At 29.6% G+C, this 26,982-nt stretch overlaps 1 protein-coding gene across 1 annotated transcript; it reads left to right on the top strand.

The window, feature by feature from the left end:
* The first annotated feature begins 1,412 nt into the window (after positions 1–1,412).
* Positions 1,413–25,804, top strand: LOC128388375 (cadherin-23-like). The gene is made up of 15 exons (XM_053347763.1): positions 1,413–2,332; positions 6,737–6,910; positions 11,147–11,275; positions 15,247–17,356; positions 17,587–18,113; positions 19,103–19,919; positions 20,566–20,865; positions 21,667–21,959; positions 22,058–22,291; positions 22,401–22,489; positions 23,018–23,104; positions 23,172–23,307; positions 23,716–23,843; positions 23,957–24,124; positions 24,608–25,804. The coding sequence occupies exons 1-15, from the start codon at positions 1,694–1,696 to the stop codon at positions 25,179–25,181; spliced, it is 6,405 nt and encodes a 2,134-aa protein (XP_053203738.1). The 5' UTR covers positions 1,413–1,693; the 3' UTR covers positions 25,182–25,804.
* Positions 25,805–26,982: the final 1,178 nt, after the last annotated feature.

Raw genomic sequence — 26,982 nt, 5'->3', positions numbered from 1 at the left:
TCATCAACATGATGTAATAACAAAGATGTTGACTGAGCCTCCTCATCATCATCATTATCATTTACCTCTCATAGGAATAGTCATAATTTTGGTCCAGGGATAGAAAAAAAAATGTTCTAAATTGACCTTAGGTCAGTTTCTTGTTCTTCTTTTAATCGGTCGAATCGCCAATCTAACCAATGTTATTGTTGGTTTTAGTGTTTTTCTTAACTTTTCATTTTTCTTTTATCACCTTGATCAGCTAATTTAATTATGCACCAATTGTTACATTGATTATCAAAGCATTAATTGTTCATCATTTACATAAATTATTAATTAATGAACACAATGATTAACTGTTACTGTTGATTTCATGATGGTTACCATTTTTACCTTTTCTTTTATATAATATAAACAAGATATTTTTGCTTATTAAAAAAAAGTTATAATGTTTTTCATGATTGAATTTGTGTGTTACCTGAATTTTCACGTTTTTTTCAGTCTTCTTCAAATCCTACCTGTATCATGTAGTATAATAGGTAGGTCAGAACATTGTTTCTTGCTGATTTACCAATGATAAGAGATGGTTAATGAAGATGAGGATGAAAACAGTAAAGTTTATCCTCATCTCTCTTTCTCTCTCTCGTTTAGCTCGAAAAAAATCAACTTTTTGTTTCTCATAATAAAAGAATCACGGTTACCTGTAATTTTTTATCTTCTCTGACTTTGAACAGGTAAAAAAGAAAAGGAAGATGAAGATGAAGAAAGAGAAAAGATCTACCAGGAAAGAGATGATGATGATAAAAGATGAGCATGAAAAAGTATCATCATATTGAGATTATGATGTTTATTTGCACATTCATCTATTAATCTGATAGAAACACAGGTATTTATTACATATCATTGGAAGAATAACAAATACCTATGAAGAAAAAAGGATAAAATGATGACAAGAAAGAAGAAAATAAATCATCAAAAGAGATGGAGAAAAAGGAGAGAAAAAGAATACCAAAAAGGTCCACATAGAGCGAATTCCAGGTCGAAAGATCAAACAGCGCTTTACAAGTTCGATGTTGATAAAAGAAACACATAAGTTCTAACGGGAATTAACCTTATCAAACTGAAGATGAGGATGAAAAAGTTTTTGAGAAAATTGTCATTGGCCTTTTGCTACAATTTCGCAATGTAACATAAGCACAAAGAATATGAAAGAAAAACTTTTCAAATGTAAGAAGAGAAAGAGAAGAGAGAGAGAGAGAGAGAGAGAGAGAGAGAGAGAGAGATGATGATGATGATGATGGAGATGGAGATGAAGATGAAGACAGAAGGGAGGATGGGGAGTGAGAGAAAGAGAGAGAAAAACAGGTTTTATCTTCCTTCATCATCTTCTCTTTTCCTGTCTTCCCATTTTTTTGTTATGTTTTCGCATTGAATGTTGACTGGGAACAGAAAAAAAAATCTCCAACCATAACAATAGTTCAGTTGCCAGTAAGTGTAGGCACAGTTAAGGTGTATTGTGTTTTTACCTGGATTTATTTACCTGTACAATTTCAAGAAGAGTTGAGATGTGTAATAGTAATGGATGGAGTTTAATGAACATCAACCTTTGAAAAATCAAAACGGAATAATTGATAAACACTATTAGTATTTAACAACGAGCAACAATTAAGTTCTCAACTTTTTTTTCCGGTGAAAAATGTGAATTAAAGTTAACATGTTACAATTAGATGCGAAATTGTCTTCAATTAAATCATCAACATTATCATCATCATCATCACCAGTAAATTGTATTAAAATGAAACCAATTAAAGTGCCAATGTTTTCATCGTCTTCATCTTTATCATCATCTTTTTGTGTCATGAAAAGTGCTCTAAGTGTCATTGGATTAATAGTTACTCGTTACCTTTTATTGTCCATTTGGATAATCTCATTGTCACCTAATCTATTAATAACATTATTCCTTGGGATTAATTTAATCTGTCCAACAGTAATTTCATCGCCATCATCAATTCCTAATTCACTTGCCGATAATAATTTCCCTCCAAGATTTACCACCTCTCCTGGTGCCGGTGGAAGCGGAGGTGCGAGTGGATCGGAGATTGTGATTCGTGTAAAGGAAGGTCCATCTTCCTTGAATAAGGAGATTTACCGATTGACCGGTGAAGATCCTGATGGTGATCCTTTAACCTTTGGTGTTCTTGGTACCATTGGTGAGGATATACTCAAAATAGATAATGACAAATCTTCATCTTCGGCCACGATTTACCTGAGAAAAGAGCTTGACCGTGAGACCAGAGACTCTTACTCGCTGGTTCTTACCTTGACAGATGGTAAATTAGGTAAAGGAAACTATGTAAGTAGAAAACGAAAAAAAAAATTTTCTCTTCCTTCATTTTCCCAGAGACTTTTACCTTTTTTTTGCCTCCTTCTCATCACCTTGACCATCAGGTCTTCAGGTTCAATCAATTGGTCAGTTTGAGTTATCATCTTAACGGAAATGTAGACTAAATAATCAAACAAATAGTCATAACAATTAACTTGCAATCGATTCTTAAATCATTGGTAACATTGAGTTGACTTTGTATTGAGTTGTTGTTGTTTTCACCTTCACGATTACTTGATCATCATCATTTCCACTTTCATGTTAATTATTACAATTTAATCATGTTGATTGTTACAAATTTTGTTCATCTTCATCTGGTTCATTAACTGTTGTTGATTAACTGATTGTCAACCGGTTGATTATGATAAACATTTTTTTCTTTCAGTTACTTGTACTTTTGAATTGTTAATTGTTACTGTTTTAATGGTCCATTTAATTTAGGAATCACTTTTTAATCAAGTTAATTGTTACGTTAATTATGTCTTTTGATTTAAAATGATAAGGAAGATAATTTAATTTTTTGAAAGATAAAAATATCACAATTTACATAACCTAAATTGATTAACAATCAATGAGTTAATTATTTTATCTACTGTTGAGATTTAAATCAATAATCAACTCTTTCTTATAGTTTAACTGTGATAATAATGATAATTGTTACAACAATTAATAGACAAAAATAAATCACCTAATTTAATAAATCGAGACAAATTCAAGAGTCACAATTAACTAATCATCCTTGCATTAAATTTAGATCTGATAGTTGATTAAGACAAATATTTAACTTGAGTAAAAGTTATTGGGTTACTTGGTTAGTTAATTTGATTATTTGATTAACACACAAACTCGTTAATCAATTGAATTACCGACCACAATAACGTTAATTACCAATAATAATATGTGATAATCATGATTAAAGTATTAGTGATAATCTAATCACGTTCAAATTGTAACTGTTTACATGTTAATTGTTGGTCCATAATAAGAACACTAATACAATATCAATAATCATTTGTAAATCGTGATTAAATATTGATGGAGAAACAGTTAATTATTCAATTAATTTCTTCGCAATCAATATCAACAAAAAAATGAACACAATTAAAAAAAATAAGACCAAAGTGTTTGATCAGCAAAAGGGAAAAAAACTTTTTCCAAACTTTTCAGAACTTTGGTTTAACTTTAAAAAACTTCGAGAACATGATAATATTTGATCATCATGTTCGTTTACAATAACAATCAAATCGTCTGAACAACAATTAACTAACCAAATTGAAGAATAATTTTAATTGTTGTGAAGATAATTGAATATTCTGTAAGGTGTCATGAGCTTGGATCAAAGGTGGATCAAAGTGTTTGTGTATTCAAATTAATGATCAAAATGATGACCGAACCTCTTTATTTATGGTATTAGGCGTTTCTCATCATCATCTTAATCACAATTATTAAATTGTTGGAAATGCTTTTCATCCCTAATCAACATGTTACACATTTTAAATTCATTATCATGATAAAGTAAATTGTTTATTCATCTAATCATTTATACTCATCAAGTTAATTGTGATTTATAAAAATAATCACAAGAATATGTTAACTTGATTTACCTTTTCGCGATTTGTAACAATTAAACTAATTATAAACTTTTCCTTTGTTTCTTATTTACTTTCAAATTGCTAATCATTTAATTTCATTGTGATATTAACAATCTTGTTGTTTGATTATATTTGTTTTCAATGGTAATTAATTAACTTTGTCATTATGAATAATTTATTGGATTAATAAATTATCTTAATACTATTAATCTTATCCAATTAATTAATTCCCTTTCTTACCTGTTGATTGTTATCATTGTGAAATTTTTTCATCATCAAATTGTAACAAAACTTTTGAATACTATTAATGGTTTACAACATTTACAATTAGTTAATTGTTTGATATTTACTTTAAAGTTCAATAGACTCTTATATTGTAGTAGCAATTGTTTCATTCAACAATTAAACTAATGTTGATTAGTGGATTAATATTTACATTTACAATTTGAATAATCTTCCGTATCCTTAACGGTAACAATTAATTATATTAATCAAGTCTAAATGTTTCAATTTAATTAAACAAAATTTAGATTAGGATGTTAATATTAATAGATGGGAGTTTGTTAATTGTTTCATTAATCAAGATGATTATATATTAATAATTTTAAACCAAATGATGATGATTAAGTTAATCAACTTGACAGAAATTGATTCAATTGAGTTTAAATTTAAACCAAGAAACCTTTTAATTTAATTGTAAATTATAAACTGTGCTAATTGTTAATTGCTGGTGAAGATGAGAAAAACAATAAAATCTAATTCTCATAGTAAGTTAATTAAATATTAATTGTGACAAGTTAACAAAGAGGATAGGTAACAATTAAATCTAACTGTAAATACTAATCATGTATTAAAAATTACTCTCAACAAGTAATCAAATCAATTTACAATTTAATGATTGTTGAAATTTATATACTTTCCAATGTTAACATTGACAATAAATTTTGAATTGAAAGCAGGTAATTAAATCCTTTCTGATTAACTAATTGTTACAACTTGTTATTAAGGATTGTTGGCAATTTGTTTAAATAGTTGTTACAATTTAATTAAAACCTAAATTGAGTAACTAAATATATTTAAGGTTGAATAATAATGTTGAAAATGTTGGAAAAAAGTTTTTTTAACTGAATTAAATTTGATTGTAAATTGATTGTTGGTTGTGAGGAAGATGAAATGATGAAAAAGTGAGAAGTAGGAAGAGAGAGAGAGATGATGATGATGATGATGAAAAGTACCTGTTACTTTTTATCCTTTTTCATAATAATGAATCTGAATAAAAGAGATTGATGAAAAAAAGAAAATGAATTTCTGAATTAGGTGTGAATCTTACCTGCGGATATTTCATCACATTTATCATGATCATCAAAGTGACTCATTGATGATGGAGGAGGATGAAGAAGAGGATTGGATGAGGTTTCCATGAAATGACCTGGAAAATATTGAATCCAATGTTTAAATAGTTGCTTCTGATGATGAAGATGATGATGATGATGATCAAGTCAAGCCTGGTTACCTTAACCATGATAATAATTGTGATGATGATGAAAAAGTATCAATCAATGAAGTCACTTTGTCTTTTGAAATAGTAAACTTATCATCATGTTGATCATCTTCAAGATCCATCAAACTGAAAACATGGATTCCTATTCAGTTGAACACAATCATTACCATTATCATGGTTACTATTTTTTTTTGTATTTCTTTCATTCTGATTTTTTGATGAACTTTTTCTCATTCATTCTCAGAGTCTCTTCATTTTTTATTTCATGATTCTAGGCCAGGAACATCATACGCTCATCCATCATCATCTTTATCATCCATTTCATCATTATCGTCATCTGAAAGTTATCATGAAAATTATTCCAATCAAATATATAAATCAGATTCTTGAAAATTTTCTGATTCATTTCATGACGATTTCTGCTGAGTTTTTTATTCATTTCATCAGAATTTGAGTTTATCTTTTTTTCTAACAATTCAATTTGTTGATTAAACTTAATAGTTTTATCATCTAACTGAATCAACTAATTAGTTTGATTGTTTCCAATGAAAATACCTTAAAAATGATAACTTATTTTTTCAGGTTGATTAAGCAATTTAATTGCTAATTGATTTAGTTTGCTCTTGAATTAGATGATATTTGTTATTGTTAGTTGATTGTTGGTTTAAGTTTGGATTTCAATTGTTTTATGATTAATTGTTAACCTCCTTTTCATCATTATTAACAAATTAAGGTTGGGTAATCAGTAATTGATAATAATAATCATCATGTTAAATTTTAATCATGATTGTTAATAATGAGAAAATTAACTTTTTTTTCATATTATTGTTTGAAACCCAAAATTAAATCAAAAGTAATCAATTTTAATCTAAATCAAACCAACTCATCATTTGATTTTTTTTATCTTTCTCATTATCACAAAAACTGATTAATCTTAATCACTTTCAAGGTAAATTGTTGAAAAAAAAACAGTTACAATTAAAATACAATCAACTCAATACTTACAATAAATGTTACCTTTGATTAAACGTAAAATCGTTTCAGTTAATTGTTGGTGATTTATGAATAAATTGCAAAACTTAATCATTGACCATTTCTCTCACTTTAATTTAATTGTTGATTAACCTAATTGCCAATTTTTATCCTATTGTTTTCGGCTTATATTCATATCTCATTCTAATAAGTGTTTATGAACTTTTTTTAATTACTATTAATGAGCAAAAAATGAATTAATTTCTCACATTTAGATACTAATTTACTATTAATTAATTTAATCAACAGATAACTAAATCTATGTTAATCATTGTCGAGGATATTAACGATAATGAACCAGTCTTCAGGCCTTTTCGGACAACGGTCAGTTTATCTGAGAAAACTCGACCTGGAATAGTTGAAACAGTTGAAGCATTTGACCAAGATGAAGGACGATTTGGTCAAGTATTGTATCAGCTTCAGGTAAATATAATTAACTTTCAATTAAATCCAACAACTGTCAAAAAAAAAACAAACAATTAACATCAAAACTCAAAAAAAATCAGCGTTGGTCAAGTTTTTCTGCGCTTCAACGTCCAGTCTATTGACACGAATATTATAATTATGATGATGACCAACACTGTTTTTTTCTGCATCATCATCATTATCATCACCTTTGTCTCTCTCATTATCATAATTTGCATCCAATTTACAATTCTCACCCTGAAAATACACTGAATCAGATTCTGTCTACTTTTATATTGGTCAAGTTGTTGTTGTTTTTGTCCTCATCTGAAAAAAATCATTACCATTTTCATCATGATTCAGTTGTTTCATTTAGGACAAATTAGCTAATAATAACTGAGAAATATGAATGATATGAGAGAGTGGGAGATAATTTCAGAAAAGGATACTTGGTGTGTCGGTCATTAGGTGACCGATGGCACAAACTAAAACCAATTGTCCAAATTGATCTAATCTCAAGTATCTGAGAAAGTTTCATAGATTCAACAATAAGAGAAGATGATTAAACCAACAAAGATAATTACCTGTTGATATCAGAATAATTCATCTCCTTGTTGCTTTTATATAAAAATGATCGGTAAAAGTTAAGAGGCTCATAAAGAAACATGAGTTCCCATGAGAATTAAAACTTGAACGCCTTAATAATAATCCATTATCAGAGATAATCAGTTAATCCAGTTCTGTCAATTTGTTTAGAAGACAAAAACTTCTAGATTTATCATTGATAATGATCGTTATTTAAACTCAACAGGTAGATAGTAAATAAAGATACTAATAACAATGGTGAAATTAGAAATTCAATCCACCTACACATAAGTTTCATTTATTTGAACAATTAAAACTGTGATTATTATTCTGAGTACAGAATCATCATCATCATCATCATCATGTATAATCATGATGATTAAAGTTAATTGCTCTTTAAAATCAAAGGTAAAAGGAGAGGGAAAAGTTTCCACCATGAGGATAACATTTTTCACTATTTTTTGAAAGTTGAATTTTCTTAACCAGAAACTGGCATATTCCCACCACTACCACCACCACCACCGCCTCCTCATCCTCCTCCCTCGCTTTCTCTCCCTGTCTTTGTGTGGTTGACATTGGGGTAACCTAAAGAAGATAATGATTGAAGTAGTTACATGATAATGAACTTTGAATTCTCACACCACAGTTATAATCCTAATCAAGGTAAATTATCAAGTCTCGTGTATTTAACTTTGAAAAGAATCAGCTAATTATCAATGATAATGGTAAACATGATGAGGAATATAATTTAATCAAGATTATCTTAATAATTTGTATTATTATCATTCTAATTTAAGAAAATTTTACATAATTATTTAATTAAGTTCTTGTTATTCACTTTTTTTACTGTTGTTCTGTTTCAAATGTGACAAGACTTTTTTTTCTTGATACTTTTTTATCCTCATCATAATCTTTTAAAGGATAATCATATTTACCTTGTGAAAATTGTGATTCTTATGAGAAACAATCAAAGATTTTGAGGATAAATGTTACGATTAAATTGATTATAATCTCTCAACATGAGATTTGATCAAAAATCTAGTTCATTCAATATGAATTAAGTACAACAATTAACTTAATTGTCTGAACATTATGGTAAATGTATGATAATATTTACATTTCGATTAGTAACCAAAACTAATATTCATAATAATCAAACAATAAGAAAACAATTTAACTAATCACTTCCTGATCTTGTTAAAATAACAAATCAATTTAATTGTTATCATTATTTATTAAATTAAAAAACATTATCATTACCATATAATCATCTTAATCAGTTGATTACTATTATCAATGATACAGTAAATTGTTGCTAATACTTTTCAACTTGTAACAACAATTAAATTGAATAATAATATTATTACAACAAATCCTTTAATGATAAGGATTAAATTGATAATCAGATTGAAAAATTTATTTATTTTTTTTGATCAAATCAAAAAAAATATAAAATATTTATGATTACAATTAACTCCCACATACACACACACACAATACAATGATGAATGGAGTTAATTGTCAAGGGATTGATTATGATTTGTTTACATGTAAATGATCAACAATTTAAATATCCACATCTTCTTGAAGCAACATGATAATATTATGTACATAATAATTAATAACTAAATTTGATTGTTATTAATATCAATTCGTGGCTCAATATATATATATTAATACGCCCTCACAGATGATGATTAAATTTGATTGTTAATGATTAATAGTAAACCACATTATATGATATTAATAAACAACTTCCGCACCTTTAACCTTATTTTAAGGGTTAAATTTTGATCATCTCTTAATTACAACAATTAATTAATAAACATCATCTCACATATTCACATTTATATATATTGACCAATATGAGGTATAAATAAATTAGCTAATAAATTTACTGGTCATTATTTATTACTGGACTTAGAAGTATATTGAATTGAAACCAATTGAAATTGATTGATTAACTTTGGATAATAATAATTGATTGATTTGAGAGAGAGAGAAAACATGAAACAATATATTAACAACAATAAGATTGATGTGATTAAATTTAGGTTAAGGATTGAGAAGATAAATGTAACTTTCATCTTGACCAATAGGTTGACCTTTGAAAATTTACTAATTCCCATGAATTGGAAAACTCATAAAATAAGCAAAAGGAACCACAAAGATGTTAAAACCAAGAAACTGACCAATGACCTTTTTTTTCCTTGTGGCGATTTATATTATTATAGTTATTACTCTTATCGTTTCTGTGCTTTGTGTGTAGTACATGTCTAAGGTGAAAAGGTGAGAGGTTGTGAAGAGATGTTGATGTCCAGTGAGAAAAGATAAAGGTATCAGTGGGAGGGTCAGTTATGTATCATCGTCCCAGTTACACCATTTATCTGTGGTATCCAACGTTATTTATTGAGGTCACCAGGTAGTTTCGGGGGTAGAGGTCAACATACTGTTTTCTATTTAAAGGTCAATTGGATTTTAACGGTTATCGGATAATCTAAGTCTATGGAGATTTTAATTTCCATTTTGTTTTTCTTGTTTCTCTTCAATCATTAAAACTGATTAAATTATTTTCTTCTAACTGTAACAATCAGTTGATTTTTAAACAGCAATTAATATTTGTATCACTGTTAAAACCATTAGGAATACTTTTCGTTACCAATTAACTTTTGGAAAGTGAACAATTTAAATTGCTAATGTCACATAGTTGTTGTTGTTGTTGATAATAATTTAATACTAATCACCAATACCAAAGCGTGTCAATTAATCATTATCAATATCAAAGTTAATCATAACTTTATTTATCTTATTATTTATGATTAACTAATGATAATTTACTCTTCTTCTCTATCAGCAATCATTTGTTAAATGATGTGAAAATTGTTTCCATCATCATCATTTATCATTAACGATATTTAAAGTTAATCATTATTATAATTTAGAGTTTGGTGTTTTTTTTATTACTTTCGTTGAGCCAACAATTTAATTCTTAGGTTAATCCAATTCGTTGAGTATTTTTTATGTTTGCTGTTACCTTTGAATTCATTGTTGCTTCAAATCGCAAAGGTAATAATAAGGATAATATCAATTCCATTGCATTTTTCTATTATGATTGTTATTATTATTATCCAAGTTACAACTATAATATAATAACTTGATGATAATGATAATTATCATGATAATAGGTTGGGTGAGTGCCAAGAATTTGATGGTTTTCTAACCAGAATAAGAAAAAAACATTGGAGCGCAAAAGTTTTTAACGATTTCGTTGGAACGCAAAGGAGAAACTTTTTTTCTTCTTTTCTTTCCGATTTTTTAAATATTCAACTTAAATTGTGGTTCTTTTCACATACACATGAATAGTAGAGAAAAAAAATCGAGGATAAATTGTTCATCTCTAGATTGATCATCATCTTGATCAGTCAACTGAAAAATGGTAACAATTAAGGTTTAAAACCATTAATTTAGTCAAGAAATTTAATTACAATCAATTGTCTTATTTTCTGGCAAAATTTTTGGATACTAAACTAATCTAATTTACAATTGATGTTAATTTTTTGTTTTTTACTACAATTTTGTTTGATTCTTTTAACAATCAACTTAATTTTTCATAATTTTTACACACAAATTAACTAAATCAACTAATTGTTATCCAATATTTTTCTTCAGGAAATCGACAAGGACAATGGACCAAAGACATTTTCAATTGAAACCGTTGAAGGTAAAGGAGTGATTAGTTTGGTTGGTGATTTAGATTATGAGAGACGATCATTATATCAATTGAAGATCTTAGCAATCGTAAGTAACAATTAACTAAATCATCTTGAAAATTGTATCGCGCTTTAATTTAACTCGTAATTGTTACCGTTACAATGTTGATTAGGTTAAGAAATCAAATTGATATCCATAATATAATAATAGTAACACATTAAAGGTAAACAACGATTCGCCCACTAAATTGTTAACAGTTAATTCAACAGATTAACAACAAAGAAAAGGAAAGGCAATTCATTCATTCATTTATTTATTATTATAAATTTAATGATGATCAACCTTAACAGCAACAATTTAACCAGTTAATTGTTGACTGAGAGGTAAGAAGAAGAAAAAAATTATACTCACAAATACCTTTAAGTGTTTGATCAACGTTAATCCAATGAGGTCAAAACTCAATCTCCTTAATTGTTGTTGTTTAAATCCAATTGTTTCTTGGATATATCTCAATATAACATATACATAATATGGATCAACATCTATTATTTTACCTTCATCTTCATCTAAAATAAACAATATACTTTTCATCCTCATCTCTTCAACTCTCCCATTCCTTTATCATCATTTTGTTTCTCTTTCATTTCCATCATCATCATCATCATGGATTACAATAAATAACAATTTACTTTTGCATGATAATTAACAAAAGTATCCTCATCATCATTAGAGTCAACAATCAACTCTTTAATCAGGTTTTATCGTTGATTCTGTTGTTGTTTTTGTTGATTATCATGGATTAATTAAAATCTAATTGTTAAGATAATGAGAGAGTGATGATGATGATGAGCGAGAAATTCATTGAAATTAATTTACAATTGAAAGTTGCCAATAAGCCAAGGTTGAATTGTAATTGTTTAAAATGTTGCTTGATTTGGTTAATTGTTGACCATCAATTGAAAGTGTAAATTGTTTATATTATTATTATTATTATGTGAGTGTCTTATTGTTGTTGGTGTTTTTTTTTCATCATCATTAATTACAATTAACAGATTTTATCAAACAATTAAATTGAAGGAAAAACAATCAACATTGATCAGTAACAACAATAAACAACAACAACAACAGTAATGATTAACCTTTAATCACGTCTAATTATACCGATTGACCTTTAATAACAATTAATTATTTTCAAAGCTTAAATTAATATAACATTTCAAAGTAGATCAGAACTTTTTTTTTTCGTATCTTCTTCATTTCAATCAACATGATGTAATCTTTGAATTGAATCAAATATTGTTAATAGATTAAGAATCGATATCTAATCCAGTCATGGATGAAGATGAGCTCGTGGGAGGATTAAGGTAAACATTGAGAATGATAAAGGTGAGAATAATTTTCTTGACCTGAAAGACAATCAATCAATCAAACAATCAACCAGCCAATTGATTTTAAAATGGTTACAATCATTGACTCTCACATGAATTCTGGTTGATGTTGTTGTTAAGGTTATTCAATAATCAATTGATAATTCCCATGATGATTAAGATTCTGTAGAGATGAACAAGGTAAAAGTAATCAACTGTGATCTTTAATTGTATCTTGATTAAATTGTTGCTAATTTAACCAATTCATTTGGTGTGTAGTTAAGAAAGTAAATATAGCAAAAATTTGAGATGAATTTTTCTTTAAAAAAAAAATAAGATGAGGATGAAGATGAACAATCAATATAATAATAATGAGTAAATACTTTTTCCTGTCCTAAAAATATAATCCAACTAACCTCTTACTGTTATTATAACATTATTGTTGATAGTTTATCTAATTATCATGAAGATTCTGACGGGAATCTGAACAAAATTTGATTCATTCAATTATTGGATGTTACTCTTAACAATCAACAATTATCATCTAATCAGGTAAACAGATACAAGTAACTTGATTCATTGCAATTATTAGACAGTAAAAGATATGAAAAAAAAGTAGAAGAAAAAAAAAGTTAATTGTAGTTATCGTATCATGATCATGAATAAAACATTATAATCAAAGTGGAAAATTATTTGATTGTTGTTGTTGTTGTTTTCTTTAACTATTGGTGAGTATTTTGATTACAATCATATTGATCATCATCTTATTTTAAGGTTATCATGAATTCATTATCATGATTGCTTGAAATATACATTACATGATAGTGATAGTTGAAAGGAAAACATTGAATCCGATAATGTTATCAATAGATTATGATTAAGGTTTTTTGAATAACCAATTAAGGTAATTGTGAACTGGCGATTGATTTGATTATTGATTAGTTACTTGTTGTTGTTGGGATGATGAGTTAACATTATGGTTTCATTGGTTGATTGTTTCCGGTTTCATCTTTCTCTTGACCAATTGGTTAATATTGATTTTAAATTAACAATTATATCAGTTGAAATTAAAGTAATCAAAAAGTTTATCATATGACTTTATCTTAGGATTTTTATTAATTTGATTGAGTTTTTTTTCAAAGATTATGATGAAAGGGAAGTTGAATAGCCGGAAATGGTCAGTCTGAACTATTTACCTCGTTGTTTACCTTTCATGTAAATTGTGAAACAATTGTCAGGAAAAAAAAAGAGGTAAATTAATTGTTCAGCAATCACAATTAACTGTCAAATTGTCAATAAGATACAAAGGGTCATCATCATGATGAAGCTGTAAATTAGTTAACAATTATCATACATAATAATTTAGATTTGATTGTTAAGTATCAGTTTATTCATTTGAATTGGAAAGTTAATCATATGCAATTAAGATAAATGGTCAATCTTGATTTTTGTCAACCAAATTAACATAATCACTACCGCGAAACAATTTTATGATTAAACATCATTAAACTAATCATGATGACCCAAAGAATCAAAGAAATGTAAATCAAGATGAGATGAAATTGTTAAAATGAAATGAAAACTAATGATGATAATTATGAAGATAAGTAAGTTCTAGATGATCAGGAGAATAGAGAAAAATAATATAAGAAATGAAAGATGAGGATGAAGATGAAGATGAGGATGAGGATGATGAGAAGACCATTTAACCTGATTGAAGTAATAAAATGATTGTAATGGTTACAATTAGAGTTTTTTTATTCTTCACTTGATTGTGAAGCCTTTTAGTGGGCCAAGTTTGACCCACACTTAAATGTTCATTGTTTTCATCTTCTTCCTCTCATCATCATCACCATCTTTCATTTTCTCTTTCTTTTTCATCTTTCCTCATCATTTATTTTTCTTCATCTTCTCGCTGCTTTTTTAATTCACCATTTTTAATCCAATTCAACAGTTTCTCCTAAAAATGAATATAAGGTTTGGTTAATTTGATGCTTCTTTTTTTGTTCATCCATTTCTGATTTTATATTGTTGATGGTGATGAAGATGAGGATGAAAATGAACTGAGAGAGAGAGAGAGAGAGAGAGAGAGAGAGAGAGAGAGAGAGAGCAAAAAATGATAAAAAAAACGATGAAGGATAAAATTCAATGTGAAAAGTAATATTATTATTCTGGATGAAACGGTTGAAGATCATCAACAGTTAATAAAATTCACTATTAACATTGGTCAGTTTCATTTGATTCACTTTAACACCAATGACCACACCTTTAGTTGAGCTGGAAACATAAAGTGACCTCAAATTATTTAACACAATTTTTTGTTTCTCTCTCTCTCTTTCAATTCTATTGGTAATTGTTACTTGTTAAATATAATTATTATCGTCAAGTATTGACGATGATGATAGCGATGATAATAATGACCTGAAAACGGCAACAAATGATAATAACGTTGCAAATGATATGTAATAAAAGAGCTAAATTTGATACATTTAAATAAATTATATCTTACCGGTGAATCTGATCTGCCAATCAAGTGTTACTTATATTGTATTAAATTTCACACTCAATCTAATTGTTAAACTTGTAAATCGATAAGTTGATAATTTAACATAGTCAATTAGCACGCAAATTATAATTTCCACCTTTTTGATTTCAAATTAAATTTTATTTACTGTTTATTGATTGGTTTAGGATCGAGCGATTGAAGGTGATCGACACACTGCAACGGCCACTTTATTGGTTCGAGTTGAAGATGCTGAAGATAATCCGCCGATATTTACTTTTGTTCCTTCGGTGACCAGAATCCCTGAGAATTTAGCTCCCGGTTCGGAGGTTCTTCGGGTTATCGCTGTTGATGGTGATCGTGGTGTTAACAATGCGGTCACTTATCGGATTATTCGTGGTGGTCGAGGTTTATTTTCAATTAATCCTTCAACTGGAGCGGTAACGGTAGATGGTACACTTGATAGGGAAGAGTCAATTCGCCGTGGGTCAGGTAATAGTGCTTATATATTGGAAATCGCTGCAACCGAGGTAACGGTGGCAGTGTTTCCGCCTCCCTCTGTTTCAACGGAAGTAACCATTATATTAACTGATGTGAATGATGAGAAACCCGTTTTCAAGTCGGATTCTTATACGGTTGAGATAAGTGAAAATGCTCAATCAGATATGCCGGTTAAATTCATTGGGGTTGGTGAGATACCTCAAGTATATGATTATGATCAAGGTAACAATGGTACCTTTATATTAACCTTGGAAGGTGAATCTGCATCCGCTTTTGAGGTTACTCCAAGTGAGGCGACCAATGAGGCCACTTTTGTTATTCGTGTTAAAGATCCGATCTCATTGGATTATGAGACAACCAAGTCAATGACATTCAATCTAATCGCAAGAGAAAAAGTTTATTCAACTGAATCACCTCGATCATCAACAGTTCCCGTAACGGTTAATATAAAAGATGCCAATGATAATTTTCCCAATTTTGATCGTGAACTTTATCGAGCATCGATTCCAGAAAACGCTGTTAAAGGTACGGTTGTCACTCAATTACAGGCAACTGATGTTGACTCGGGTAATTATGGTACTTCTGGTATTCGATATACTGAACTTTCTGGTGAATTGTCGTCGAAGCTTTCACTCGATCCAGTTACGGGAACGATCACATTGGCCACTTCTGAACACGGGCTAGATCGTGAGATTTTATCTCAATATTATATCACAGCGGAGGCTCGTGATAACGAGGGAACAGGCAATCGAAACACTGTACAAATACTGCTGACAATCGAGGATGTTAACGATAATAAGCCTCGATTCATGGAGGACCGATACGAGGCTCGAATATACGAAAATGAGGGTTCGTTTGTGAGTCCAGTGATTATTCGTGCGGTTGATGCTGATGCACAGGGAACACCAAACTCACAGATCCGCTATCTAATCGTTGATGGTGTTTACAAAGATAATTTCACTATTGACTCGCGTTCAGGTCGATTAAAGGTTAAAGAACCTTTGGACTTTGAGCTGATCAAACAGCCGATGGGTGAAACGAAAAACGTTTCACTTATAATTCGTGCTTCTGATCTGGGAAGTCCCTCACTTTTCAGCGACACTGAGTTGACCATCATTGTTTACGATAAGAATGATAATTCACCAATTTTCCAACGAGCTTCATACACAAAGTCAATTCCTGAAGATATTCGTGATGGTTCAATGGTGGTGCAAGTTAAGGCGATTGATGGTGACCATTCACCAACAAATTCCAGGGTTTTTTACAGAATCAGTTCTGGATCACAGGATAAATTTGTCATTGATCCAGATTCTGGACTGGTTTCAGTTGCCGCTGGTGCCAATCTGGATCCAGATCGGTCCAATCCAAAGCAAAACACTTATGCTCTTGTTGTCACTGCTCTTGATGGTAACTTTGGCCGAGATCAGAAACAATCCCAGGTCATTGTGAATATAACGGTTGTTGATGTGAATAATAAGCCACCAAGTTTCATTGAACCAGGAATTGTTTCAGTTCCAGAAGATGCACCAATAGGTTTTTTTGTTACCCGAGTAACGGGTAAAGATGCTGATGATCGTCCACTCCTCCGATATTCAATTGATTACATGTTAAGTGAAGCTCGTAATCAAGCTGGATCATCAGTTGATTGGAATACGTTTAAAGAATGTTTCACAATTAATTCATTAGACGGAACAATTAGAGTTAATAAGGAATTGGATAGGGAAACTTGGGATCAAGTTAAATTATATTTAATTGTTGAAGATTTAGCTGCAGTTACGCCCGGTCAACGTGCTTCCGGTAAGTCTTTTCCTATTCAATCATAATCATCAAGTTAATTAACTTAATTTACATGTTGTTAATTCATCATTCACTTAGCAAGTTCATCGACTCTTTTGTTGATCTAAATCATTTTTATCAATGACCACTTGATGTACATCATGTTGACCAATTCAATTGATGATAATTTGAAACAAAAAATTGATTACAATTAGTTAACTGGAAAAACTTTTATTTACATTTACCTTTAGCTTACTTAACGATCAAAATTGCCGATGTCAATGATAATCGACCTGTTTTCCTGAAGGAACTATTTACCGGAGCCATAACTGAAAATGCCGCTATTGGAACACCAATTCTAACGGTAAAAGCGGATGATTACGATTTGAATAAAACGGTGACCTATTCATTGGAAGGTCGTAAAGAATTGCTTGATTTGATTGATATCTCATCTCGATCAGGGGATATTATGGTAAAGGGTAAAATTGATCGTGAAACATATTCATGGATAAATTGTACAGTTCGAGCGACCGATGGTGGACCATCTCCTTTATCAACAGTTTCCAAAGTTTCGATTCAAGTTTTCGATGAGAACGACAATAATCCAGTTTTCGATGGTAACAATCAACTGACCTTCACGGCATCGGAAGATTCACCTCTTGGCTCCTTAGTGGCCCAAGTAACGGCTCACGACGATGATATCGGTCTCTATGGTAAAGTAACTTATCTCCTGGATGCTTCATCTTCCCATGGTAAATTCAAAATCGATAGAGATACGGTGAGTACAATTTAATTAATTCGTATTGAACTAATTTCGTCCCTTTTCAAAAAGTTCTGAGTCTTTGAAAGCATTCAAATAGGAATTGGAATTGAAATTGAAATTTCATTTTCTATAAATAATTAAATTGACTTTTTAATTGAAATTTCTAAACTTTAATTGTTTTCTCGGTGATCATGATTCCTAATGTGTATCTCATGTTGATTTAATGATGATGATGATTGTGATTATGGTATTATAATAATAAAGACAAACACGATTCAAATTATTTTCATCTCTCACCAAACTTTATGATTTAGTTATGAAATTCAAGTGAATCAATTTAAAGTCAATTTTCATCAAATTAAATTGCCAAGTATCATGAATGGACTGATAGTGATGGTAATAGTTGACCCTGATTAAATTAAAAAAAGAAATAGTTCTGATGAATTGTTATCATTTAAATGTTAGTTAATCACGATGTAATTTAGTCTAAACCCCTTTTTCTCATTGACAATCAAGATTATCAACTCTATTAGATTGTTAATTGTTACAATCAAATTTCATTGCAATTCTAATCTAAGCTAAACTCCCAATCCCTTTAGCCCATTTTATTATTACTGTGAACAAGTAATCAAATAATCATTATCATTATCATCATTCTCATAATCATAATCATCTTAATCGTTATTATTTTAACCATTTAATGTAATAAATAGCCCCACAGTCGGTAATTAGATATAATTATCATCACTTGTGAGGTTTTATTAATAACATATTGATAACATAATCATGATAATCTTAAGGTAAATTTTAAGGTTCAGTAAATGGAAAAGATAATTGAAACTAATCATAATTGTGGACAACAATTAAGAGTCAATCCTTTTTTTTTGTTCTGCCTTAAATTGATCAGGAAAATCATTGTAAACATGATTAACTTTTTATTATTATTTTCATCATTTCTCCTTAATCCTAATCTGGTCTTTTATTGATATTTTTTTACTGAATAGGGATCAATCATTGTGGCCAATAAACTGGATCGTGAAGAAATGAGTTCTTATAATCTGTTAATCCAAGCAGTTGATAATTATGAATATGGTTTTGTTACTGGAGAATCAAGAAAAGCTTTTCAACAAATAACAATCACAATAAGTGATGTAAACGATGAGACTCCATTCATCTCAATACCCTCAGGGTGTTCAATTACAAATGAGTTTTTACCTCTTCGAGATACGATTACTTTAATCACGGCAACAGATAAAGATGATCCATCAACACCGAATGGTCGGATTAAATTTACAATAATCGATGGTAATGAGAATGGACTTTTTGATATCGAACCAGTAAAGATTAGTGGTAATCCCTCATTACCGCTTTTAGCACGATCTTTACGATCTTCACCCTCAAGATTATCAGCAAGATCTTCACAATTATCATCCGATTCATCATCTTTATCGCCTCTCCAACAACTACCTGGTATCAGTCCAATATCAGAAGCTTCGGCACGAATTATCAGTGCTAATTCACTTCGAGCTCGAGTTGGTAATTACTCATTAAAGGTCAAAGTGGAAGATTCTGGGTCACCTTCGCGTTACTCAATCGCCTCGATACCGATCTGCATTAGCGATGTTAATGATCGATCACCAAACTTTATCTATCCACCGGTTAATCATACAATCAGATTACCAGAAAATTCAACAATCGGATCACCAGTGATCGAGATTAAAGCAACTGATGATGATTATGGTCTTAATTCAATAGTTAATTACAAATTGCGAGAATTGCCCAATGGCCATTGGAAAACATTTAAAATCGATAAGCAATCAGGTAAAAATATCAAATTAATTCCTCCAATCAAACTAATCCTCATAATGGCAAACCCAAAGTATTATTATTATTTTAATCAACCATTAGCATAACAATTATAATTATTATCATGATGATGAATATAATTTAGTATTTGGTTAATTTTATCTGTTGATAATGTTACTCTATTAAGATAATAATGGTAATCGCAATTTATTTGATTTGGTTTACGCCCTCACAATACGTGATTTAGATTTAAATCATAATCATCTTACCTTGTCTAATTTTCATGATAATTATAATCATAATCAACTCACTTTGTTTATCATGAACTTTTTTAGAGAGAGAGAGAGAGATTGACAAATCAACTTGTTAACCATCCTAACAATTTAGCCCAAACAATTAACTCATCACGTTTTAACCTTTTCTCTTTAATCTCTATTTCAACAACAATTAATCTGATTAATTGTCAACATGATAATCAAATTCCCACTAGCTCAAGGTTATAGTTCATGTTTCCGGTTAAATTAGATTGGTATTGTTGTTTTTTTAATTGTCTTTGCTTGTTGTTGTTTCCAATTGAGGTTATCATTGATTAAAAAGTTTGAAATTAATTGAATTAATCATGATTAAACTAATTATTCTTATTCTTTTTAACTCTCATCAGGTTTAATTACTTTGATTAAAACATTGGACCGTGAACGTCAACGAATCTATGAACTTCGAGTTGAAGCTTACGATCTTGGTGAACCAACATCGCTATCAACTGATTTAGATATAACCATTTTAATCACCAATGTTGACGATTATGAACCAGAATTTACTGAGGACAATTTTCATGTTTCATTCACTGAAAACACTTTACCCGGAATTGAATCATTCAAAATTTTACCAACAATCGATAAAGATGAGATGGATGATCCCAATGAACCAGGAGTTAAATCAATTCCTTGTTATTATATTGTTGGTAAGTATTTATTACTATTATTTACACAATCAACAAATCAATAAACTACCAAATTGATTACCAGTTGTTAAGATTTAACAATAAAAATTGTTCATCTCTTGAAAACTGGAAAACTCATTTAACATAATGGATTCAGTGGCTTCTTCTTGTTTTATTTACAATATTTAATCATCTTGATAACAATTTAAAATTCAACAGGCAGCATTCATACACATGACATGTAACATACAATTTAAAAAGGAATCACTAATTATCACAATCAAATTTGATTGCTAAATTATTAGTATTCACTATGAGCAGGGTTAAAAGTCAATTGTTGTTGGCCTGGTAAATTTATAACCATTATTATTTTACCAACAATTAAAACAAAAGGATCCAAAGGTTGGGTTGGGTTAACCTTTTTCTGCTTTGTTTGTTTATTACCATTTAATTTATCAGCCTCATCACCATAATAATTAGGATCAAGTTTTCATGATTAATAAATTAAAGGGGTTAATATGATAAATTGTAATACAATCCAACAGGTAGATGGATACTGGATGAATTGAAATCATGATTTGTTTTATATTGATTATCATGAATTTTGATTAAACTTGGTAATCTCATTGAATAGTTATAACTATCTGGAAAATAAAATTGATATTGTAATCCTGTTATTGCAACAGTTAGTCCAATGATCAAGATTAATCAAATTGGCGCTTTGTATTTTATTGATTCAGGTTTAATTGTTTCCTCGTGATAGATTGATTGTTAATTAATCTGTTTTCTAATTGTTTCTTTGATGTTTCTATCCATTTTCAGGAGGTAATGATGATGGCATCTTCAAACTGGACATTCTAACCCACCAGTTAACTGTTACTCGACCATTGGATCGAGAAACTAAATCAACTTATTCCTTAATTGTTCAAGCAACTAATGATTGTCTAAAGGAGCCAAAGAAGATTGATAAATTTGATCCTAGAGATAATTCATTAATTCAAGTGACGATAACAATTAAGGATGTTAATGATAATCCACCTAAATTCGTGAAGCCCATTTTCACCGGAGGAGTTACAACTGAAGCCGATTTTGGTACAATTTTCATGTCTGTTAAGGTAAATAAAGATTAATAATTAACCACCAATCGATTTGTTTGACTAATTAAGTCTCGATTGTTTAATTAACTGCTTCCTTTCTGTTTAATTGTCTTAAGGCTGTTGATTCTGACGATGGGGCCAATGCTGTTGTCTATTATTACATCTCTGGTCCCCAAAGACGCAAATTATCAATTGGATTAGAAACAATTAAAGATGATCCCTTCTTAATTAATCGTAAAACCGGCGAGATTGGATTAAATTTTGATCCGAGAAAAGATATGAAAGGTTACTTTGAATTCCAAGTGACTGCAAATGACTCCAAGGGATTATCAGATACAGCGAAAGTGAAGGTAAGTCTAATTACTTTAGAAATTTACTTATTCAGTAATTAAGAGCAAAAAGAACAAAACGAAAATCTAATTAACTAATTGTTGCATTTTATTTTCCACAACTATTTAGATTTACTTATTACGTGAGGATCAAAGGGTTCGTTTCGTGTTACGATTAACACCATCCGAGTTAAGGGAAAGATTGGAAAAGTTCAGAGAGTAAGTGTCATTAAATTAATTGCGAAACAATTGTTCTCAATTAATCTAATAATCGTATTCAAAAGTTAATCAAAGTTGTGAAGAAAAACTTTTCAATTGTTTCGATCTAAGTTCATCTATCTTTTCATTCACAAATATGAGATGATCAAAACAAAAGAAATGTAATGAATATTGAATGAGGAAAGAAACTCAAAACTAATATAATATAAGAAGATGATATTGATTGTTAATCATAATTAACAATCTATTAACATAATAGTCTTGATGATAATCATGATAACGATTAAATAATAATCATAATTCATACGCTAGGTGTGGTATTGGTAAGAAAGGCGAGTCAACATGATGAAAATGAAGATTATGAAGATGAGTGTGAAGATGTTTCATTTTTTTGGAAAACTTTAATTACTATGATTTACAACTGATTAACTTTTTCCTCTCGAGGTCAATACGATTTAATTATGATCAGATTATCATTTGAAAATCTTAATTTGATTTTTCTCTTGCGATTGTTACTTATATTTACAGTGTTCTAAGTAATATAACTGGAGCAATCGTCAATGTTGACAATTACAAATTTCACTCAAATGGTGATGGAATCGTTGATAAATTAAAGTAAGTCATTTCTTTTAATTGTTGACTTTGGATGATTAACTAATTGCTTTAATTGCTCTATCCACAGAACTGACCTTTACCTTCATTTTGTTGATCCCAATGATAATTCAATCATGGATGTGAACAATGTATTGAAATTAATTGATAAAAACATTGATTATCTTGATCAATTGTATAAAGATTTCAATGTTTTAGTTAGTGAGGTAAGTAATTAACTTAATTGTTTCATGTTGTTAATTGTTACCGATCAGGCAACAAAAAACTTTTACCTGAGTTTTGAAAAAAACTAAACAATAACAACAGTAATCAGTTAATTAAGGTTAAATTATTTAAAAGTATAATCAATACACTTTTAACCAATATAATTGTAAAAATATCACACAATCAGCACAATTAACAATCAATCAAAGTCAAATTGTTTCAATTTTGATAATTTAACATTTGCTTGTCCATTTACTGAACAATTTGCAAATTACTGACCATTGATTGTTGGGTTACTATTAATATTTAAATACAGTTGTAGTAATAAAATTAACTAAAGCTAAAAAGAAAACCATTTTACTGATTGACAATTAACTAATTGTATGTGTTAATTATTTTTCTATTTACAGCCCTCACAGAATCGTGAAGAAGTGCTAACATTTGATGATCAATTAAAAGCTTGTTTAATTAGTTCAACGGCGTTTTTATTACTTCTGTTGATGCTGGTTACCTGTTTGTGTATCAATCAACGGAATAGGTAAAAGAGAAAAATATTTACAATCAATTAATTGTTTGAACAATTTGTTTGTTTAGAATTAACTTTTTTTCTAATCCTTGAAACATTTCCCTTGATTACCGATAATCAATCAGGTACGAGAGACGATTGAAAGCAGCAACTACAACGGCATTTGGCCATCGAGATCCACAATTGAATCGGACTAATGTTCCAAACACGAATATTCATGCAGACGAAGGTTCCAATCCAATTTGGATGACAGGTTATGATAATGAATGGTTCAAAGATGATGAACAAATGAGGTAAATAATAGTAATCATAATAATCACAATTAAATTACAATCATTCATCAGAAAGTAATCATAATAATCGTAATCATTACCAATCATGATGATACCTTTTCTTTTCGTTAACTTTGTTTTTTGTATCAATTTTTTTTCTCTCTTCTCTCTCAATCTAAATTGATTATTAATTTCTCATTTACTGGGTTAATCATTTTCACGATTACAATTTCTTTACTCTTCTCCTTGATTATTTATCATGAAGATGCCTGATAATTGTTGATGATTTAGATTCATGATCAAGGGAAAAGTTTCCTTTAACTTCAGCACTAATTTTATATTTTAGTTTTCCATGTATTGTATTGTATTGGTAAACTTTTAGTTCAATTAGTATTTAAATTATTCATCAGGGTGTTTGATTGTTATGTTATTGATTGAATTTAGCTCGTAATTGTGTTTGCAATTGAAGATTTTAACTGAAATTAATTGATTGTTTTGCTTTAGTCACAATTCAAATGGTGGTAACTCTCTTGATGAAAACGCTGTTTCTGAAGGATCGGGAATCGGTGGTACTGGTGATGGTCTTTCAGCTAATGGTGTTCACATGAACGGACCTTTAACACCAACTGATTCATTGAATGAATCACACCCTGGAACTGGATCAGAATCATCGACCAACGATAAGTCAGCCCTTTGTCGGGGTGTAACAGCGGGTCGATTAACACCACAAAATATAACACTTCCCTCGGCAGCATCGGGAAGGATAAATAATAATAACAAGAAAAATTCAAATCAACGAAGTGCTGGTCAACCGATGGGTAAAAATTGTCTCAATGGCTCCGTTGTTGTCTCATCTAATGGCCATGTCAATTCAATAGGACGAGGAGGAGGTGTAGGTATGAATGGAGGCAATGGATCAATCGGCGGGGGCAAACGGAACGGGAATCATTTGTCTTGCAAGAACTCAATCAATACCGTTTATATTTCGTCACCGTATTCGGACACATCTCAATACCACTCCAATCAAATCGGTGGCAACAATTTAAGCATAATTAATTTAGAAACTACTGAATTGTAAAACTGTAAATTTCTTGATTTAGTATCATAATTAATATTTGAACGTAAATGAAAAATACTCCATCATCTTGACCATCATCATCATCATCATCATCATCATCAATCAATTGGATGTGGATCATCATCATCAACTAATTGTTAATAATAAGCAATTAACTTTTCTATAGTTAATATTGTTAACCTTTTCTAAGTCATATTCATATCTTAATTGTTTGACATATTGTGATTAAGTCTTGATTGAATTAATTACTTACCATTGATCCTTTGATGATTAGTTGATAATTTTGTAATTTCGTAATCTCATCTGTAATATTAATCTCTCATCATTGCCAAAGATTGGACAGGATTAATTATTAATATAAATATTTTCTGTACAATATCAATATTTTTATTATAATACTTAATTACTTTTTCTAAATGTAATAATATTAAATAATTCAATACTAATCATCCTTCAGGCCAATCACAGCTACAAGCAATTAATCAAATTTGTATCTTAACTATTTTTGATTTTTTGATGCGAACAATTAATTTTTTAACTTTTGTAGCAATTGTGCCAATTATGATTAAAAATGAGTTAAAAAGCTATCATGATATTGAAATAAACTCAACACAATATCTCAAATTCACTTAATTGTTGCTACTGCAGTATATTTGAGCAACGTACTTGTTATATGTAGCAATTATTAAATTACTTTCACATGATCAAAAATCAATAATTCCTGATCCAGGAAGACAGATTCTTACCCTTATCCTCAGCTGATTCAATTCCCATGCTCAAAAGGGCTTACCTTGAATTAAGTATAACGATTAAACAATTTAATTAAACAAATTCCTAATCAATTTTGGTAACATTTATAATGTTACATTGTTCATAGGCGTTCACTATTGTATCTCATATGCGGAATTAATTAGTGAATTAGAGAGATAAAATTATTTTCTTAGTAATTGCGAGTTTGACTTTGAATCGTTCGCATTCAAATCTTTACATTAGTTTTGTGAACTTTAATCGAGAAATAATGTTTAATTCACTTGTTTCGTCATTCATTTTCTTTCTTAATTATGTTAATGGATATTCAGATGGTTATTCATGTCCTCATCTAAATATATCAGTTGAAGAATCATTCAAGACAAATAACATATTCAAAGATTTGGATTTGGATAAAACTCAACAAAGTGATAAGTTAAAGTTCATTCCAATTCATTATTCCAGGCAAGTTGATTGTGGCAACAATTTCACCATAGAGGAGACGTTATTTCCACCAGAAGTTGAAATCAATATCACTTCGAGTCCATTTGATGAAAGTCTATTCTCATTCATAATGATTGGACCTGTGAAACCAATTCCACGACAAAGTTATCAATATTACATTGGCTGATAACTAACATTCCAGGTAATCATCTTAAAAATGGAACCACGTTTGCATCTTATCTGAGTCCAACTCCAATAGCATTTCAAGGTCCCTATCGATATGATTTCATGGTCTATCGTCAATCAAGATACCTCAAAATTGAACCAGAAGAGATCATCAGAAATCTATTCGCTGTCACTCCTTGGGCCATAAAATGGACTAATAGGTCCTATCGCTGGTAACTTTCTTTATGAGGCTATTCCAAGTGACAAAAGTCTTCTTAGTTAGTTCATCACTTTATGATATCGAACTCATACTTTCTTTTGTATTTCTGGCAATCAACAAGAGTGACTGTTGATCGCTTTTGAATATCAAAATTTTATGACTCTGATTATACAAGGACTGTATGGACTTGGGTTTTAGTTAATGGAAATGAATGAATTTTAACAA

Source organism: Panonychus citri, unplaced genomic scaffold, assembly GCF_014898815.1.
Source record: "Panonychus citri isolate SS breed McGregor unplaced genomic scaffold, ASM1489881v1 Contig00098, whole genome shotgun sequence".
Classification (NCBI taxonomy): Eukaryota; Metazoa; Arthropoda; class Arachnida; order Trombidiformes; family Tetranychidae; genus Panonychus; species Panonychus citri.
The sequence above is the reverse complement of the archived record's forward strand: the minus strand, read 5'-3'. Positions and strand labels throughout refer to the sequence as shown.

Bases quoted from the DNA above. Each gene is read 5' to 3' on its own strand.
- LOC128388375 (XM_053347763.1), top strand. From the start codon at position 1,694: ATGTTACAATTAGATGCGAAATTGTCTTCAATTAAATCATCAACATTA. The intron at 6,911-11,146 runs GTAAATATAATT...ATTTTTCTTCAG, and splicing joins AAGTATTGTATCAGCTTCAG to GAAATCGACAAGGACAATGG. The intron at 23,308-23,715 runs GTAAGTAATTAA...TTCTATTTACAG, and splicing joins TCAATGTTTTAGTTAGTGAG to CCCTCACAGAATCGTGAAGA.